Source organism: Botryllus schlosseri, chromosome 12, assembly GCF_051294905.1.
Source record: "Botryllus schlosseri isolate E-star chromosome 12, Bs_hap1, whole genome shotgun sequence".
NCBI lineage: Eukaryota > Metazoa > Chordata > Ascidiacea > Stolidobranchia > Styelidae > Botryllus > Botryllus schlosseri.
The window spans coordinates 16,624,434-16,644,308 of NC_137247.1; the positions used below are offsets into that span (position 1 = coordinate 16,624,434).

At 41.1% G+C, this 19,875-nt stretch overlaps 1 protein-coding gene across 1 annotated transcript; it reads right to left on the minus strand.

Annotated features, from left to right (window-relative positions):
* Positions 1 to 79: 79 nt before the first annotated feature.
* Positions 80 to 13,598, minus strand: LOC145451785 (uromodulin-like). Its single transcript, XM_080330020.1, has 10 exons — positions 13,229 to 13,598; positions 11,099 to 11,163; positions 8,213 to 8,335; positions 7,941 to 8,146; positions 5,823 to 5,989; positions 5,257 to 5,389; positions 4,804 to 4,922; positions 4,036 to 4,204; positions 3,787 to 3,964; positions 80 to 634 (listed from the first exon to the last, which is right to left on the minus strand). The coding sequence occupies exons 2-10, from the start codon at positions 11,160 to 11,162 to the stop codon at positions 474 to 476; spliced, it is 1,320 nt and encodes a 439-aa protein (XP_080186146.1). The 5' UTR covers position 11,163; positions 13,229 to 13,598; the 3' UTR covers positions 80 to 473.
* Between the last annotated feature and the right edge of the window lie 6,277 nt (positions 13,599 to 19,875).

The following is a 19,875-nucleotide window of genomic DNA, read 5'->3' on the forward strand; positions in this document are numbered from 1 at the left end:
TAGGCTATCCCTAGATTGGTCTAACCTGGCAATGCAGCGTACGCACTTGGTTCTTATGATGCAAGAGACAACAAGATAATGCTGGTTTTATTACTTTTTAATAGTCATACCATACTGATTTCTATAATAAAGCCACAGCACATTTGTTATCATAACAAATTGTCATGCTTCAAGCCATGTCTTGCAGCAGTGCAGCAATACCACTAGATGTTACGTATTGTGCGTCTGCGTTTCCACGATATGCGGTCACTGGAAGATGGCTCTATATAATATTGCAACAAAATGATATGCATATGCTTCGAACCTTTGAAATTATACCGTCCTTGTAGCTTGTGTGGCGTTTCATAAGCAGTGTGCGTTGCCAGTGTGCGAAGTGTTCGCGAAGTATTTCGTAATGCTTTGCACGCTTCTTATATTACATTGAATAACACGACGCAAAGCATCAAAATAAATAAATACATAAGGTAATAAATTCAAAACGCCTCTCTTGTGAATCGCAAAGAGCTGAGATGTTTCTGTGGTACTTTCGAATAATTGACTTGCTGCCGCTTTTTGTAAATGCATGCTATGATGACGCCAAGTGCAGCCAGTATCATGGCCAGAAGAATGCCCAAAAATACCATCGTGGTGTCATCTGAAACGCAAGAGCAGTTCAAAATTCCGTGAATTGGGGGAATAACACATTTTATCATTCTTATTTGGAACACTTCTATCGATATACAATATCAGAGGCGATAAAAGTAGTCAGCATAGTTAGTCAAGTATAGCAGTACGCTCTTAGCGAAGAAAAGAATGTGTAGTCACATCCGTGTGCCACCCGTTATAAATGGGTGTGAATGTCAGAGGTGGTCAAAGTAGTCAAGAAAGCTACTCAAGTAGAAGTAGATGTAGCGACGGAAAAATCTACTCAAGTACGAGTGCAAGTACTTCTTTCTTAAGCAACCTAAAACTACTTGAAGTAGAAGTATAGAATTGACTGACTTTAAATCTACTCAAGTAAGTAAGTAGTTGTGAAATGATGGTAATTCGCTCGCATGGACTGTCAAAAGCTGCAAATGGAGCTATGCGGAAAGTGTAGAGAGCTCGATTCATATTGATGCATCCCAGGAGGTGTCAATTTTTAACAGAATAAGCAGTCGTCCACATCATGGAATGTAAATGATAGTATTGATATGGAAATGCGATACTAATCCGTTGTTTACGCGAACACCCTGTTTTAGACAATATCATTTCCAGATTAGGACACGTCATGAGTTGCTAGGTATAATAGTTAATTGCTAGATTGTGAAACGGTAGTTTCAAACGTTATTGGGGTCCATAGTTACTGCGATGAAATATTTAATATATGCGACAAGGCGGTGTGAACGGAACCACGCAACCATGTATCTAAATTATATACTTTCGTTAAAACATATTTGTCACGCCACATCTACTTCGTTACTGACCACCTCTGGTGAATATACATCCCTGGTACACGATACCCAGAACCTACCTCCGACTTACACCACGGTATAACTCAAACACTCAATCCCAATTACGCTTGCACGTAGAGACCAGGGCTGGTGTGAACTTGAGGTTCACGTTCGCGTTCTGTGTGTAAACCTCAGGAATTGATAGAGGTTCACGTTCACAAACGAACTTTCGTAGGTTCTGCACCGTGACCCTTTTCTTATAGATTGCCATTTTTCACGTCATTATAACATCTTTGGTTGAAATTCTTTGGATTTCAACTTCGCACCTCTCAATGTATGGCGTTGGCAGCATAAAAAATCAACACCACGAACACCACTACATGTATAGGTAGTCAGCAAATGATGCACATTCAACCAATCAATGAAATTGATATCGTTGTCTGATGTAAAATATCTATCAGGCGTACGGGGTCAATCTTGATTTCATATGTTTATTGTATCATAAATACCAAATCCGTGCGATTGGGGTGTTGTCTACTGCTGTTTAACTTGTTAGTGGGGTAATATCGATATAAAGTACAGAAAACCGTTTTACACTCTGCTTAATATCAACGTAGCAATACTCAGACGCCGAATACGTTGTCCGGTCTGACCTAGACCGTTAAGGCGTTAGCATATATTCCGTTGCAAGTTCTCGTCGATTCTATGGTATTATTATATCATTTGATTGCCTCAGTTGATACATTTGGCGGCGTACTTCAGCATTGTGGCATCATGTTGCCCGAGTCGTCGCTATGTATCGTGTACATTATTATACCACTTCACCCAAATGTAGGGTCAGAATTAGCAATATGACTTAACGTGACGTCATGAGATTCACGTTCGCGTTCACACGAACCTGAACATTTCAGGGGTTCACACCATCCCTATTAGAGACCTAGGTCGGTATGCACGTATAGGCACGAAGGATTTATAACTGCGATATAAAACTGAGTTCGGTTCTGTTTTCGTGTACCACCTTCTGTGTGTTTGTGGTATTCATGTTGTTGGTCGACTACAGGGGTCATTTACGCTATAGGCCGATATTCTTCATGTATATTCCGTACCTGCCGACTTGTTGCACGACCAGTCGACCACGTATGCGGCAGGAGCCTATAAACATTCAACACATAGGTAGGAATTCTGGAGTCGACCTCGGTCGGACTCGCGCCCGCAACCCATTATTGGTGTTGCAGCCGTGGATCATATCTCTGCGCTATCTCGTTACTCCTTTGGGCATGAATACACACCCTATTCGTTAAAAGTGTAGATGTAAAACTGTAAGCTTCTACTTAATTACGCGTAGAATTTTCCATTTCTAGGACAAGTCAAAAGTACTTCCAGTCGAAGTAAGAATGTCGGGAAACCACTCAAAGAGCAAGTGGTTTCGAAAGCTAGATTTGATCGAGGGGTAGCTAACTTTTAGCTGTCAATCGGTGGCATCTACTTTCGATGTTACATGGTGTAACTACCGCAAAATACAGATCTATCCAAGTAGTTATGACGATTTCACCGATATAAGTAAGTGGCGAGATAGCGAAGTGGCATAATCCACAGCTGCAACACCAATGGGTTGCGGGTTCGAGTCCGACCGAGGTCGACTCTAGAATTCCTACTTAAGTGTTGGAGGTTTATCTAGGCTCTTCCTTGCCATCTCATCCGTGTAAGTGGTGTCTTATAAAAGCTGAAGTGCGCCGCAGCTATGATGAAAAATTGGCCTGGTGTAAATGACCACAGTAGTCGAAAAACACTATGAATAATACAAACAACAACAACAACTACTACTATAAGTGATGGAAAAGTATCCTAAGACTATTTCATACTCCACAAAATCCAAATTATACAAAGTAAGTAGTTTTTACCAATGTAATATAAATTAGAAGCGGACGTAGCATATTTCCGATATGTTCGATCGTCGAAATAGTCGGAACCGAATAATCTCATTGTTCCTCAATTTCAAATCGCGTGCGTCACACATGTTTCTTAGAACTGCGCTGCGTACCAATGTTTGCCGGCATATTTTCTATTTCTTATATAATACAACCGTAAAAAAAGTAGCATACTAACATTAAAAATGCAATATTTCGATGCGCCAGACTTGTGTCGTGAGATGCCAATAAAACTCAGATTTGGGTCGAGGTTTGAAAGTTTAGGAACCGCTGCATTCGGCCAATCGCCATTATATCTCAGCAATAAGGATGTATCCATCCATACCTTCCAGTCGACTACTCACTTCTCAATTGTTATGCAACAGAATTGACGCTGCTATCCGTGCTATCCGCACCACACATATATTTCAAAATATAGAATAATTAAAATAGGTTTCTATTCTTACATGTTTCTTCATCTTTGTTTGCGTTGAAGTCGAGTAGCGAATCTTTTACTTCCACGTGAATAGGGCCATTGCTGACAAATCGGTCAGCATGTACCACCAAATCCGGAATGTAATCTCCCTCCCTCTGTAAGTCGATCGCTCTCTTTTTTCGGAAACTTCCCCGGCCGTTGCACTCATCCTTTCAGGGACAAAATACATACAGCAAACAATTTAAATGTGTTGTAAGCACATGTCTTCTCTGAAGCCTACCCCGTATCCGGTGCATCTTTCCAAAGTCTTGTTGCAAATGTCAACTTCGCAGTGCAAATACACATCTTCCGCGCTCCAGCGCCATTTGAACATTTGGAACCTGAATCTCCCTTCACGCTGTTCTCCGTTATATTGTATTTTCACCGTCGAGTCGCCGGGATCAGTACATCTAGAGACAGAGCATGTTATCATAATGATTATCAGTCGAGGAAACGAACATGGCTTTTTAGGGGGATTCCGGTTACAAGCCCAGAATATAATTGCTATACTTCCGGAATGAGCACCGTGGTAGTTTTCTATATATAGGCTACTAAAGTTATGTCAAATTCAAAGGCCAGGAATCCAGCACTAAGATTTCCAAACTGGCTATAGGTCAGACGGAGAGAACGTTGCGACCCAAACGCAGAGAGCCAGAGCGATATGGTATTATGATGTTGCCTTATTGGGTTCATCATGTTTGTCTATATACCATGCAGCCAAATAGGCTTGATGCCCAACTATGGCTCAGTGTTATTTGTCTCATATTATTCAAGCGGTTCCCACCGACTATTGCTGAGCATGGTTCATCGTCTGCATGGCCCGACTAGTAGATCAAATCACTTACAACTCATGCTTTCCGAGATGGGCATGATCTCGGTTTCTCAGCATACTGATTATAATAGCCGTTCCATGACTTTGGTGACAACACGTGGTATCATCTAACCAACCCCCAATTGTCAATGTACAGAAGAATAGATCAGTCATTTTTCAAATCTATTTAATACTTACCGCTCAGTTATGAGCATGTGCTTTGTTGCTATTGGATCAGCAGGGTCGCGTGACTGTGACGCGAAACAGCGGTCCATAGTTACAGTAAGATGCGGGTCGTCCATGTACTCCAGGATAACCTAAAGAGGGTTGAAAGTTCACTTCAAAGTAAAATTGTTTCCTTAAATATCAATCTCCATATATCTGTGATTACTCTGATTTATATACAGGATGAAGTCATGTTCCTCAACATAGACTATATTTACTAAAATATTGGTGACGACCAACTTCGAAGGCTCAACTGTCGCCACAGTTACAGCAACATTTGCTTTCATGAACGTAGGATCAGTAAGATGAACCAACCTGTTTAACTGGGTGGTTTTCTATACAATATTCATCACCAATGCCTGGCGAAATTTATAGGGGATTACAACCTGCCATGTCGTATATACTGAACTAGAAATAAGCACATGCCTGAACGTAAACATTGGTACCAATCATTATGGACGGGGAACTGCTGTATTCGCTTGATATTGAGTAACTGCTGTCGTCATAGAGTCTCATTCTCACTTCAAATTGTCCCTGCTCTGAAGCGAATTGGAGTACGCTGCAAAGAAGAGAGAGGTTGAAAGTTCGTTGATCGACCGAAAATCGCTACCAGATCATGTCCCTATTTTCATATACAGGAGTGAAATTGTACGCATAAGGCTCATATAGTCGAACACTATACGTAACGGGTTTGAATTCGAATAACTGGAAAACGTCTATGGGAGATATATGTAGTATCTAGAAACATCATGGTTATCGCTCAGCACCACCCGCCATGATGCCGACTGGTGACTTGTGGATGAGCAACCTGAGAAGCTGACATGGTCGAAAAGCAGAGCAAAGTCGGAGCTCCATTACAGGCGATGTACAGACAAATGGCAAATTGTCTCTACCAAGGAATTACCTAATATCTGTCAATGTATCTTTATTGGCACCATGACTCGTTGTCGATTTGTGGATCATATAACTGGACAATACAATTCCTAGCTTACTCAAGTGCAGGCAGCATCGGCGGTCCCGTAACGGTATAAGTGTCTTCATAAATGCACTTGAAGTCGAGAAGAACTAATTCCCGATCTATCAGAGTCTGTTCGTTGTGCACATCTCGGTTCCAAACTACAGTGTTGCTGAAGGTGTAATCATCTCCACGATTTCGTTGCTGTAATTAAATGACGAGGGTGAAGTACCAGTAGCAATTAGCAATCATTCGACTCCATATATATGACCCGCCTACATCATGGGTCGAGCACCGTAAATCACATGTTATCGACGGTGTAGCCCCAGTTGTCAGCCGTCGTTTTTCGCTCGGTAGTGATTTTGAGATCGACCATGCTTATTATAAGACATAATCCTATGTATTTCTGTATCCCTCTATAAGATATCGAATTCAGCATTAAGGTGAAGTAGCTGAGAATTAATTGGGTCAATCAGTGTATGCAGAGGACATCGCGATCGTTCCTTCGTCGATCGTAAGCTTAATAGATACTGCAAGCTAAATAGATACTGCAAGGAGTTTGCAGACTTTTAGTGCATTCCAAGACACGTCCAGGATTTGTGAAAATGAAAGCGGATGCGAAAACTGCAAAGCGGTCGAAAATTAGAATCCTAGCATGAAAGTTGCGATCGCTTAAATTCCAAGCTAAAAGTGTGTGTGTATAGAATATGTGTTTCCATAATGAAGGAAATGGGGAAATAGCTGGAAACTCAAAAGCTGCGAAAATTACAAAGCTATATTAATCTACATTTGTCATTCGTATTACCGGAGACTGTTCTGTTAAACCATATATAGTATCGCTACAACTAAGGCTTCAAATTTAACGACAGGTCGAGGGTACTCTTTAATATCTATGTATAAGGCAACTAATAGAAACTAAGAAATAAAAGTAACAACATAATACAGCACACCCACACTATATAACTCCATATTTGTCCTTACATCATCAAAAGAATAAAAGCACTGTCGCAGTATATCATCGGTCAATTGTTGTAGATTCGTAAAAACTGCTCACGTACTATTAATGTCTGATTTTGTTTTATATGATGGATGTTGGATACTGCCATCGCATATGACTGCTCAGGGGCACCGCGCGAAAAGGTGGTGATGAGGGTTACCGTCGACATATTACAAAATTAAAGATCATACAGATTTGGAGCAATATTTGGGAAGCTGATGACTAGGGCGATTTTTTTGACATGTCAAAAAAAGTCAAAACTAGGTCAAAATTGTAGCATTAGGTAAAAAAATGTCAAAATTTTTTACAAACTCATTCTACTCGAGAATGTAGGAAAATATATTTCGTTGCACTACAATTAGTTTTAATTCTCTCTACCATAATGCGTAATGTAACTACTCGAATTCTTAATAGGGCCAGGTGTCGTTGAAATGAAGTTTTTTCATGAAAAAATTTGACAGTTTCTGAGGCAAAAATGTATTTTCTCAGACCAAACTACTGCGTAAGGACAGTCATTTCCAACCAGAATGTAGTACAATTCTAACATGATCAGGGAAAACACCTGATTTGCATAGGTTAGGTCAAATTTGGTCAAAATTAAGATTTTTAAGGTAAAAAAATGTCAAATTTTTGATTTTTTAGGTTAAAATAATCGCCCTAATGGTTCTCACCAGCATTGAGGCTTGACCGAAAATGATGAGTTTTTTAGTCATCGCCATCATATAATCTGGGACTGAACAGTGATATGACTTATTTTGATGAACATACTTTTGTTTTAGTCATCAGCTCCCCAAATCTCCAAGTGCTGGGGTGCTCAGAACCATTTTCCGTTGTAGAGGGTGCCTCGAGGTTCAAAAGGTTGAGAATCACTGGCTAGGTTTTCACTTACAAGACGCAACTCATGATATTTACGATTAAAGTTAGAACAGAAACAGGTTTGAGTCACATTTCCAATCAATACTACGCTTTCCGGCCCACGCAAGAAACGACCAATAGACCTCGCCGGGCTATAAACAGCTTTCAATGCGCGGTCAAGTACCTGCCATTGTTCACAGATGCAAGCAATTAAACAAGCAAACAAACCAACAACCATACGAGAATAGCATTTGTTTCCTTCACTCTGACCCACGTCGAGCGCATTTCAAACGGAATACTTACTATGACTTGGGTACCGCAATTTGAAAACGGGGCATTGATGACTAGTCGGTAGAGATTTTCTTCCTCCCTCGCACGACAGTCGCGCGATGCCGATGATCGGCCAAAGTAGACGTATTTCGCATCGTCGTCTATTTCCAATTCTCGCACCAAACCTTTGTCGATAACAACCTCGATGTCTTCATGGCCACATTTTACAGTGGGCTCCGCTGACAAGAATAGCCCACAGTTTATGCGGTAATTTGTCTACTGACAAAGGAAAAAGATCTACTCACGGTGTTTACAGTCTTGTCCGGCCCATCCGTCATCGCATTCACACCAATAGCCCCTGCTGTACACCGAGTTTTCGACGCACACGCCTTTGTTATTGCAGGAGACTCCGGCACAAGGACCTTCGCCTGTTAGACAATATTGAAACTGCCGATTTAACTTAAGAGCCAGGGAGGACCGAAACAGCACTTCGTCAGCACCCCAAACGTTGGCCTTGGGCCCCAATATGGTGATCTACGTGATTTCTGGGGTTCACCCCCAGCCCCTCTTTTACAGCGGGCCATGCCGCAACCACTCATAAACACGACTGCTTATATGATGCGGTGTGTCTGTGTCGGTTTGATGTGAAGTCACACTATTCGCGCAATTTCTTTAATTTTCGATGGAATAATGTCGCTGTTTTCATATATTGCTATTCTGTTTTGCTCCTCTCTCAGCTCACGTTATCTGATGTACCGGCAGAGCTGAGCGAGGGTTGTCTACGATAATTTAGGACACGTAATAATTATACATCATTCATTCATTCATTCATTCCTTTGTGGTATTTTATTATTTATTGACCTACCGTCAGGATTGTCGCTAATATTGGTCAGACGAAACTGAGCAAAACGAAATTAGTGCGACGCACGCGATTCCAAATTGTCGTTTCTTCACGGTCGCATCATTCCATATGAGGGTCATCTATGTACTTTGAGGCTCAGATTGCAAGGACAGGGAGGCGGCTATGGACCATGGACCATGGACAGGTTTCGGCTCAAATGCCATTTTTCAAGTCATAGTCGGCGCCAATCTTTTTGGCAGCACACTTCGCATATGCGCATGCTGGTTTAAACCTCATATGATTTGATGTGTCGTGGCGCGGTAATGACGGGCGCCGGAATGCCTGATCCTAGTATATATAGTCAGGAGTCACGCGTCCCAGAAACCTCAAGCCATGCTAGAAATATAAGTATGTCTTATAATTGCGAACGAAGTCGAGTGAGATATGACTACACATAAAATCAGGAAATAGATCGACATTGAATCGGGCGAGGCGCGAACAAAATTTTTACGTTGAATAAATTTCTCTTATAATACTATATATGATATTTAATCTTGATTTACGAAACAATTGTGTCCCTCTTTGAGCTTGGACCCCAATTGTAGGGTTTGGGTTTGAAAGTTACGGCGGCTCTGGAGCCAAGCATTGAATAAGTTCTATAGTACTGAAGTTCGATCGACTATGTGAGTGTGGATTGTGTGCTCTCGAGTAGGCTACAGGCGACAAAGATATTTCCAAATTCCGCTTTATACTTTGAGAAAATAGCCGATTAAAGCTCGTTATGTAACTAAACGAAAAGACGCAGACGATTTCAAATTGGTATTTGGCAAATAATTTTTTGTTGCGGGATGGCATTTGTCTTGTGGGGTTCAGATTGCGGGACAGAACAGGAACATTCGGCGCCAGCCACATAGCGCCTATGGACATTGGACAATTAAACATATATGTATATATAGCTTTATATGCCTAGTTATTATGCTCAAGGCTAATATAAATACTTTAGGCCAAGGTAACTGTGGTTATGGGATTCATGATTACAAAATGAAGCATAAATGTAACCGTAAGACGTTAGAATATTTGATTATGTTATACGCCCGACGCAAGTACGCAAACGCCCTGATTTACACAATTTATTTTTACGTATCAAACTCGGGATAAGCAAGCTCCAGACAACATTTAGTTAAGAATTCCCTGTACCGCACTTTACCCATAAGTTCTAGTTCAAAACTCGTCGTTGCAACCACCCATGTAACTTACGACGCCAATCACTTTCATCTCCACAACATATTACCGATCGCAACGTTGTAGCTACAGATATACAGTATTTTAATGACACCATTGCCATGGAGGCTAATTAGAAACATCGTAGTATGAATGTGGTTTAGACAGCTACAAATTAAAGTCTTTTAAAGAGTGGAATGTTGCCACAGTCAAGCGATTTGCTACACCTTCATTGTCATCACCTTTATGCGACAATGCGTTATAAATTACGTGCTCCAATCTTGCGACTTATAAACGAGAAGGTATACTCGGTACTGATATTGCACAAATCACATGCTCCTCATTAAAAATGTATTGACTTTGTATATATTTTTGGAAATGGAAAACTTGATGGTTATTGCAATAGAATAGTTTTAATTTAATAAACTATCCAAATTAAGCCTCGTATGCATTATTGGAATTCCGCGCATTTTGTCATAGTTCCAAGATATCGTAAATTTCGTCTTAAGTGCGCTATCACATCGTAGTTTTGGTGACGAGATAGCGCATATAGTGGTAAGTAATACAGCTGCATCACCAATGAATTGCGAGTTAGAGTACGACCGAGGTCGACTCCACAATTCCTATATCTATGTCTTGGAGGTCTATCTAGGCTCCTCCTCGCCGTGTGATCCGCGAAAGCGTAAGCGGTGTCTTATAAAAGTCTAGAAGTGCGGCATGCTATACTGCTATGAGTCGGTAAATATGGAATCATAAGGAAGAACATCGGCCTGGTGTAAAATCACCAATGTAGTCGAACGCGATGAATATAAAAATCTATAACACCGTCGCAGTTTTGATCATATTAAAAAAACATGAGACTATAGTAGAGCGAGACCTCACTGCGCTGATATATTCTAATAGGATAATCCCATAATGTAAAAGTGAATCGCTAATTTCCGAGATTTCTCATTGCTTTGCATGGCCCGAAATACTGGATTATCGATTATGTATTTTCCCGATCCCGCACGGAATCAAACCAGAATCGGCGATCGTGTTGTATAGCTAATGCGGACCAGTGCCCAGGTGTAACTCCGCCAGTTTACTGTTTCACATGAATGCAATATGCACGGGTCATTATGACACTAACCTGTTGATCCTTGCAGTGCAACTGTGATGGTGAAGAGCGCAAAATAAAGACATCTTGATACCATACTGAAAACGTGGAATACGTTATCAATCTACACCAGCGGCGGAAAAATTGTCACGAATGGGCATCGCGTATAATTTCCTTGTGTTAGAATATGCTGTATGCATATAGGCATAGTGGCTGGTGATGGATTGCGTGTTCATTTGTTCAATTGTTCAGGTTAGCATACGCCCTGCCATTGTAATCATGCTAAATTTTCCGCCAGACATAACTATGACTGGGAACACCTATCCGGGTATAACTCAAAATCTGAACCGAGTATTCATGGTATTGATTCCAGTCGAGAAGTAAAATTATACGCCCCTTCTCCATGTGGGCTATTTTACCGATATGAATTATTGTTTCGATATATTTTTGCCCCCAGAAAAGTCTTGAAACCTCGATTGGCCTGGTCACAGCATCCAAATCAGGGGTTACAAAGTTTCACATTCGCGTAAACGACATTTTTTGTAAATCTGTGACTAACTCGCAGCATTGTCACAGAGCGTTATGAAGTAGGTAGCGGTATAGGGAAAATACCAGATGTACGTTTATGCGCTGTAACTGTCATCAGCTCCATTCTGTACGCGTAAAAGTTAAAACAGTATTTTAACTTTCGGAATCTTCCAAACCATTATGGTGTGACAATCAGCGCTACTGGATTAATATTGTGCTTCAGTGGTTCTCAAACTGGTTGGGGGGAGGGGGGCTTGAAAGCATCTGAAGGGGGGCGCGAAGTCAACTGAGAGAAAAAAGTTCTTGAACTCAGAATGAGTTTGATTTATGCTGAAACTTCCAAGTTTCAAAACGGCAATAGTGTTATTTATTGCGTCGTACCATCCCTACATCGATGCTACATTTTGACTGACACCGGCCTTTGCACCGTTGAGGAGATGTATATATGTATTACACATATGCAATACATATATGTATTACGAATCTAAGAAACAAGGATTTAAATCGAAGTGGCTTACATTAATGTCGAAGTAGCCACTGCCAATATACTCAAGTAGGACACACGTTTTGTAGAATGCCACTCTCAGGAAACTCATTTGATGACAGCCCAAAAAGTACTCGGTTGAATTAGTGTCTCATCAGTAATAACCTTCCGTTCCATGAAACTATGCGCTGGGATTGCAAACATTCTGATCGCTTTTCTTAATACTTTTTTATATGACGAAAAGGGGGCGCGAGATTTTTCGCGATCATCAAGGGGGCGTGTCTAAAAAAGTTTGAGAACCACTGCTATACTCGAAGGAGAATAGACCTACTCACTCAGATCCTACACCTTTTTGTCCAGCCCCACTGGTAACAGGGTCATGACCCCTGTACGGAGTTGTTTAGTAGCCAAGTACATCTACATTTTCGGAGTATTGCAGTTAGTTTAGACTTTGCACTGCATACTCAAGTGGTACGGTTCCTTGACTGCTTCCACTTTTACTGAACAGTTTGTTTTTGGCAAAACCAATTAAATTTGTAACTTTGGATTTTGTAAGGTAGAAAATAGTTTTTTTGGGATATGTTTCCATCACATTTACGGGTGAAATAGTGGTAACAATGAGTAAAATAGCGCCGCATCGCGGTAACTGAATATAATCATTTTGCGATAATTTAATAATTTAGTTGTGAAGCTACATCCTGCTATTTAAAAAGTATCCAGTCTGTTTAAAACCTCTTGAGTTATCTAAATCCTCATGTTCTACTTCGATTTGAAGTAGTTTTAACATCAAATCGCTACTTCTACTTTTGACTAAGTAGACATATACGGATTACTTCTACTTCTACGTGAGTGACGACATCGTCTACTTTGACCACCTCTGGCAATGTATTGCTTATTGCTTATATTTCTCATCTCGTCGGATCTAGAATTCTAAAATCTTCCGGATACTTGTGTCAATGCTAAGTACGTGACACTTCGACGGAGCTTAGCTTCGTTAAAACATTTATTTTGAAAACATGTGCATTACTCAGATTAGAAAAGTAATTTGCTCTGCGTTCATAATTGACCCGTGTGCTTCACACCAATATCAAAATGGGGAATGAAACGATGTCACACTATCAAAAGTGATAATTCAACTTTTCAACACTTACCTATATGTCCGAATTTGTTGTAGCTGTCTTTCAATCGAATAGTAACGTATTTTTCAACAAGTTTTTGCAAGATATCGAAATTGCATTCTACCACGCTTGACCGATAATTCACGGTCTATTTCAGATTGTCTAAATTACAATATCAGCTGTGAAGAAAAATATATTGTCATGAAACCCCACACCGTTCGCGGTCGAACGTGGTACCACCCAGTGTAATGCACATTCACCAACAAAGAATATACTTTCGAGGGCACGTTTCGGTGAAGGCAAGCGTGCACCCGTACTGATAATCCCTTAACAAACCTCAATAGCCCTAACGACCTTTCATCAGTTATTAAGGACTGAATCTCTAGCCTCTGACATCCTAACATGAATAGGAGTATCCGAAAGAATGACCGTCGCAAAATGCAAGACATTAATCGAGAAACATATATTTTCAGGCATGTGACCTGGCTATAACTGGGAGCACCAGAAGTGATGTTAACGGATGTCACTACACACAGTCGAAAGAGAATCCATACAAGTAACTACAATTTTATCTGAGGGGATGACAAAAAATATTCCACAAAAATCTACGCCTTTTTTCTATCTAGTGTTCAGTGCTCATTCAAATTCAACATCTTCGCTGAACGTAGCCTACATAAGTCAAATTTGCCTCCTCCCTTCGCAGTGGTCAACCTGGTCACTTCAACTACTTTACTCCTTGCCTTTCATTATCACGCGTAAGACGAGTGAACAATCTATTCTTGAACAGTCGCACGTAACGGCTTCAGAGTTGAATGTCAATGTAGACGTACTGCGAATCTTGTTTCGATATTGTTGCCCGCGGGCACAAGTAGAGGCGAACGATCGCAGGATTGACAGGCGCAGGAAAACATTCGCGCATCTGTTGCGTAATGCAGCGTAACCCTATCTAAGTTAGAAATCTCTTATAGTCTTGAAGTTATCACCATCAACGACCGGGATATCTCAAGAATGCGATCAAGAGGACATGGACCACTATTAAGTCATCAATACTTCGCGGTTTACGATATCAGCTATAACAGGGGTTCTCAACCCTTTTTTAGACACGCCCCCCTTTATGATAGTGTAAATTTCGCGCCCCCTTATCGTCATATCACAAAATCCAACCGGGACGCTAGCAGCCCCAACAGATTGTTTGATGGCATGGAAGGTTATGACTGTTGATGAGAGAATTCAAAAATATGAAAATCGGTCTACATATAGATAAACACCCGTGAATTGGAGGTAAATCGCGCGGAGCTCGAAAAATGTTCAGTTGACCGCTTCTTCGCCCCCTCCAGATGCTTTCACGCCCCCAAGGGGGGGGGGGGCGCCCCCCAGGTTGAGAACCAGTGAACTATAATATAATACAACTGCTAGGCCTACTTGTCGTAAATACTTTTACTGCTACTTCTGCAACGTCCAGCAAATTACAGGACATACAAGACACCAAGGTTCAACCTTCTCAACATTGAAAACTGCCTGTATAGATTTATTTCTTAATTTCTTTCTCTAAGCGGTATTGCCAGGTTTCCCTGTGATCTTGTAATATGAGTTGAAGTGTGGTAAATTTTCTTCGAGCAGGGAAATGTGGGAGAGGAGAGTGGTTATATCTTAAAAAACGGTCACAGTTAAACTTCAGATGAAACTAGAAAGAAATATAACTCCTCTACCCAGGGGACAGGAAGATGTGATTCAGATCACAGAGCTGGACAGAACATACTTTGGTAGTTCCCTGTCATCATCCAATAGCTCCTCTTGGTTAGCATGTTTATACTAGCTTGCTAGCAGAGCTGTATACCTTGTTTTTGAGGTAATATCTGGAGCAAGTATAGAAGTCGGTTTTTCACTCTGATCAATATCAATTTAGCAATAGTCTGACTACGCCTTGAGAATCTGTCCGGCGTAGCCTATAGCAGTGGTTCTCAACCGACTGTCCACGGACCGGTGCCGGTCCGCGACGATTTTCCTGCCGGTCCGTCAGGAATATTACACTTTTATGCCTTGAGGTCAGGATGGAATATGTGGAAGGCTTGTCCATTGATAAAATTCTTAAAACAATAAATTTTAAACTGATTCAGAACTTTGTGAGGCAACATTAGGGCTGGAAACATGTTCAATTTGACTTAAAGTTCAAGACGTGTCATTTGACGACATGCAAGCGACAAGTACGAGCTGACTCGCCATGCCGCGCTGTATGCGCGATCATTCGTTTTCAATTCATTCATGCTGTGCAGGACTGTAACTGTGGCACTCAGAAACATTCCGCCGATTTTACAGGAGGCGAGCTTGAAGGGGGCCCAAAAATATTCGCAAATGAACATAAATCATAGTATTTTTGACACTTTTCCCAACACTTTTCAATTTCTTTTCGCGCTTTGCACGATTTAGGGTCATTAAATGTCTTGCTTACTGGGTGCCCGTATCCAAGAAATACGCGTGATTTACCAACGCACCATACACATAGTGCAGTTTAGGATAACGTGGGACTCCGAACTGTGTGCCAAAACTCGGCAGCGAGAAAACCTTGGCTGAAAATGACTGCACCTTGTTGACCGAGAACTTCAGTATTTAGGGATGGTGTGAACCTCTGAAAGGTTCAGGTTCGTGTGAACGCGAACCTTTTTGAAAGGTTCTGTGTGAACACGAACGTGAACCTCGTGACGTCACGTGACGTCATATTGCTAATTCCAACCCTATCTTCCAATGAAGTGATAGCGTATATTAATGTACACGATACCCCGCGACGACTCGGGCCACATAATGCCACAATGCCGAAGTACATGTTGGCGTTTTAAACATCGGTAAATGTATCAACTGAGGCAATTAAAGTTTATAATACTCCCATAAAATCAATATCTTTCGTCGCTTTGCCAACAATTTCGACGAGGACTTACCAGGGAATATAAACTTACGCCTTAACGGTCTAGGCCAGACCGGACAATGTATTCGGCGTCTGAGTATTGCTACATTGATATTGAGCAGAGTGTAGAACGGGTTTCTGTACTTACTACCGATAGTACCCCATTAACCAGTTATACAGCAGTAGCCAACACGTCAATCGCACGGATTTGGTTTTAATGATGCAATAAATATATGGAGTCAAGATTGAACCCGTACGCCTGCTAGATTTTTTGCATCCAAAAAACGATATCAATCTTATTGATTGGTTGAATAAGCAAGCATCATTCGCTGACTACGTATTTCTCTCGTGATGTCGTGTGATTGCGGGTCAAACTCATAGCAGAGAGTCAATAATATTCATAAACGGGAAGCTGGATATTTCGTGCAAACTTTTGTAACAAAGCAAGTAAAACTTTTGAGATTGTCAAGGTGCATGCTCGCTTAGTGTTGATTTTTAATGCTGCCAGCGCCATGCATATAGTGGCCCGCAGTTAAAATGCAATAAATTTGAACCAAAGATGTTATAATGAAGTGAAAATTGTAATATATGAAAAAGGTTCACAGTGCAGAACCTACCAAGGTTCTGTTGTGAACACGAACCTCTAAATTTCCGAGGTTCACACACAGAACGCGAACGTGAACCTCACGTTCACACCATCCCTAATATAGATATTACAGATGTACGGATCATGGTTTTTCGGGATCCGGATCCAATCCTGTTTGAAAAAATGGAATCCTGATCCAATCCGGATCCTGTTTTCGTCTCAAATGTCAAAATCCGGATCCAAAAATATCCTGCACAAAGTTGAGCATCATTTGCCCCTGTGGTCGAAATTTTTCTAACTACACCTTGAGAATGCATGGAAGTTTTCTATTAGGTATTTTTCGAAGTAGTAGTTCAATGCTGAAGCCAGCCGAGTTCAGAAAACCACTTTCATGCACTAGAAATTTAGAATCCTCTCCTGATCCGGATCCGGCTCTCGGGCAAAAATGTGAATCCGGATCCAATCCTGTTCGAGAAAAACTTGCCGGATTCCTGTCCGGTTAGAATCCAAAATCCTGATCCTGTACATCTGTAATAGATATATATATATCCAATTGTCCATAGGTGCCTAAATGGCTGGCACCGAATCTCGCTGTCCTGGCAATCTGTGCCCCACGGAAAAAATACCTTCGGACTGAGAAAAATTATTTGCCAGTAAAGAAATACCAATTTGAAATCGTGCGCGGCTTTTAGTTCAGCATGGTTGGGCGATTTCAATATATCTTCACATTACAGACTCGAGGTCACGAAATAACAACATGGAACAAAGTAATTACCTACGGGCCGTCCCGAATTTGTTCAATCAATAATTGTGTGCCCGAAATTTTCGAAGACAACTCCTCACTCTGCTCTAGCGGTAAAACTGACTCAAGTAAATATGTTACCACTATGTTGGAACAAATACTCAGCTATTCATTTCATGCACAAAGCAGCAGCATGGCTTTGTTTGTCGGTTTCCCATCCCTCAAAGGACGTTTTTTTATATTGAAAAAATGAACAAAAATATTTCGAAAATGAGCCGCCAATAGCATCCTGTTCATTTGTATTCTAGTAATCATTAGTATTTTATTGTTAACACCCCACAGAAAAGGCAAACGACCCCCTGGGGGTGGCGACCCACTGGATGGAAACCCTTGCCATAGCGTATGTAAGGGATATGAGGAAAGATATGGAAGAGAACTTCTTGATAGGTCTAAAATTAAATTTGCTGAAGCAAGTCTATACGACATAAAGAGAGTTTCTAATTAACTTGCAAGGGTTTTGCTTCTTTGTCAGCAAAATGTCTTATAAATCAGCCGCTCCGTACACTTACAATAGCGCAAGATACCTTTGAGCACACTGAATTCTCATCACCCTCATCAATATAACTACGATCTAGAGATTGTGTGAACCCCTGAAAGGTTCAGATTCGTGGGATCGCGAACCTTTTTGAAAGGTTCTATGTAAACGCGAACGTGAACCTCATGACGTCATGTGACGTCATATTGCTAATTCCAACCCTACATTTCAGTGAAGTGATGGCCTACCCTATAATAATGAACACATACTATACACGATACTTAGTGACGACTTGGGTCACACAATGCCACAATGCTGAAGTACATATTAAACTTTTAAACGTCACCGAATGTATCAACTGGGGCAATCGAATGATAAAATAATCCCATAAAATCAATATATTTCGTCGCTTTGCCAACAATTTTGGCGAGGACTTGCAAGGGAATACAAGCTTACACCTGAACGGTCTAGGCCAGACCGGAGAATGTATGTGGCGTCTTGAGTATTGCTACGTCGATATTGAGCAAAGTGCAAAACGGGTTTCTATTCATGCTACCGATATTACCCCATTCACAAATTATACAGCGGTAGCCACCACTCCAATCGCGCGGATTTAGTTTTTATGATACTATAAAAGTATATGAAGTCAAGATTGACCCCGTACGCCTGCTAGATTTTTACATAAGACAACGATATCAATTTCATTGATTGGTTGAATAAGCATCATGCGCAGACCACATGTAGTGTATTGCGCTCTTGATGTTGCGTGGTTTCGGGTCAAGCTCACAGCAGAGAGTCACTAAATATTCACAATCACAATGCTGGATATTTCGAGCAAAATTTTGTAACGAAGCAAGTAAATTTTTTGAGATTGTCAAGGTGCATGCTCGTTTAGTGTTGATTTTTTTATGCTGCCAGCGCCATGCATAGAGTTAAAATGCAATAAATTTCAACCAAATTATAATTTAGTGAAAATTGTAATATTTAAAAAAGGTTCACAGTGCAGAACCTACCAAGGTTCGTTTGTGAACGTGAACCTATAACTTTCTGCGGTTCACACACAGAATGTGAACGTGAACCTCACGTGAACCTCACGTTCACGATCCAAGTCGCGTTCGACAACCCTACCCTACAGCTTTTGTTCTGTTTACGGTGACTCTTGCCGTAGGGCTACCGTATTTTTATGGATCAAATTCCGGACACTCTTTAGCGTCCACTAGCAGATTCCAAAATGAGATGTGACACATTGTCGGTCAACATTACGTCACACTAGCAAAGCTTCGCCTGTCGACCAGAGGTAGTCACGATCCGGATCAGGAGCCTGAGTATGTGGTTTTGTGTTGTTTATAACCAAGACTGAAACAACAATTTTTCAGACTCCTCCCGCCCAAATCAACATTGATCTGGGACCCACCATAGGGTATTCAATGCAACTACTTCACGCCGGAATCAAAAGCGCATAACTACAACACACGGGCGTCCTCGAAGAACGACTACCACAATAATTATGATCAGGACCCAATACAAGAAAACGCATCGCTCTGTCATATATGCCGTGATGATGACACGGCGAGCTTCTAGCGGGCTTACTATATGCATCTGGTCGATAAATTTTGTAACTGAATTATATCAATAATATTGGTTATTCCATATATTACCATAACATTTTGATCCTCGCTTTCCGTCAACATGATCATAGTAAGCGTAAAACCTGATGGAGGTTGATGACTTCGAAAATGCGCGGAACGTAATTGAACATCGTGAAGTCAGGTTGATGTCCGACGGCTAAGACTATTTCTGAGCCTAAATGTCGGTCCGCGCCAGCAGGTGGCACATCCGGTGGTTTTCAACCTTTTATTTATGGTCGCGACTCCATTTCCAATTTGCAAATGTGTCGTGGCGTCTCAGCGCCTTTGCA

What these genes read in the sequence shown, in the direction of transcription:
- LOC145451785 (XM_080330020.1), bottom strand. Translation starts at nt 11,162, where the DNA reads ATGGTATCAAGATGTCTTTATTTTGCGCTCTTCACCATCACAGTTGCA. An exon ending in CGGACAAGACTGTAAACACC is followed by an intron (nt 8,147 to 8,212) that starts GTGAGTAGATCT and finishes TATTCTTGTCAG; the next exon opens with CGGAGCCCACTGTAAAATGT. An exon ending in CCGATGCTGCCTGCACTTGA is followed by an intron (nt 5,390 to 5,822) that starts GTAAGCTAGGAA and finishes TCTTCTTTGCAG; the next exon opens with CGTACTCCAATTCGCTTCAG.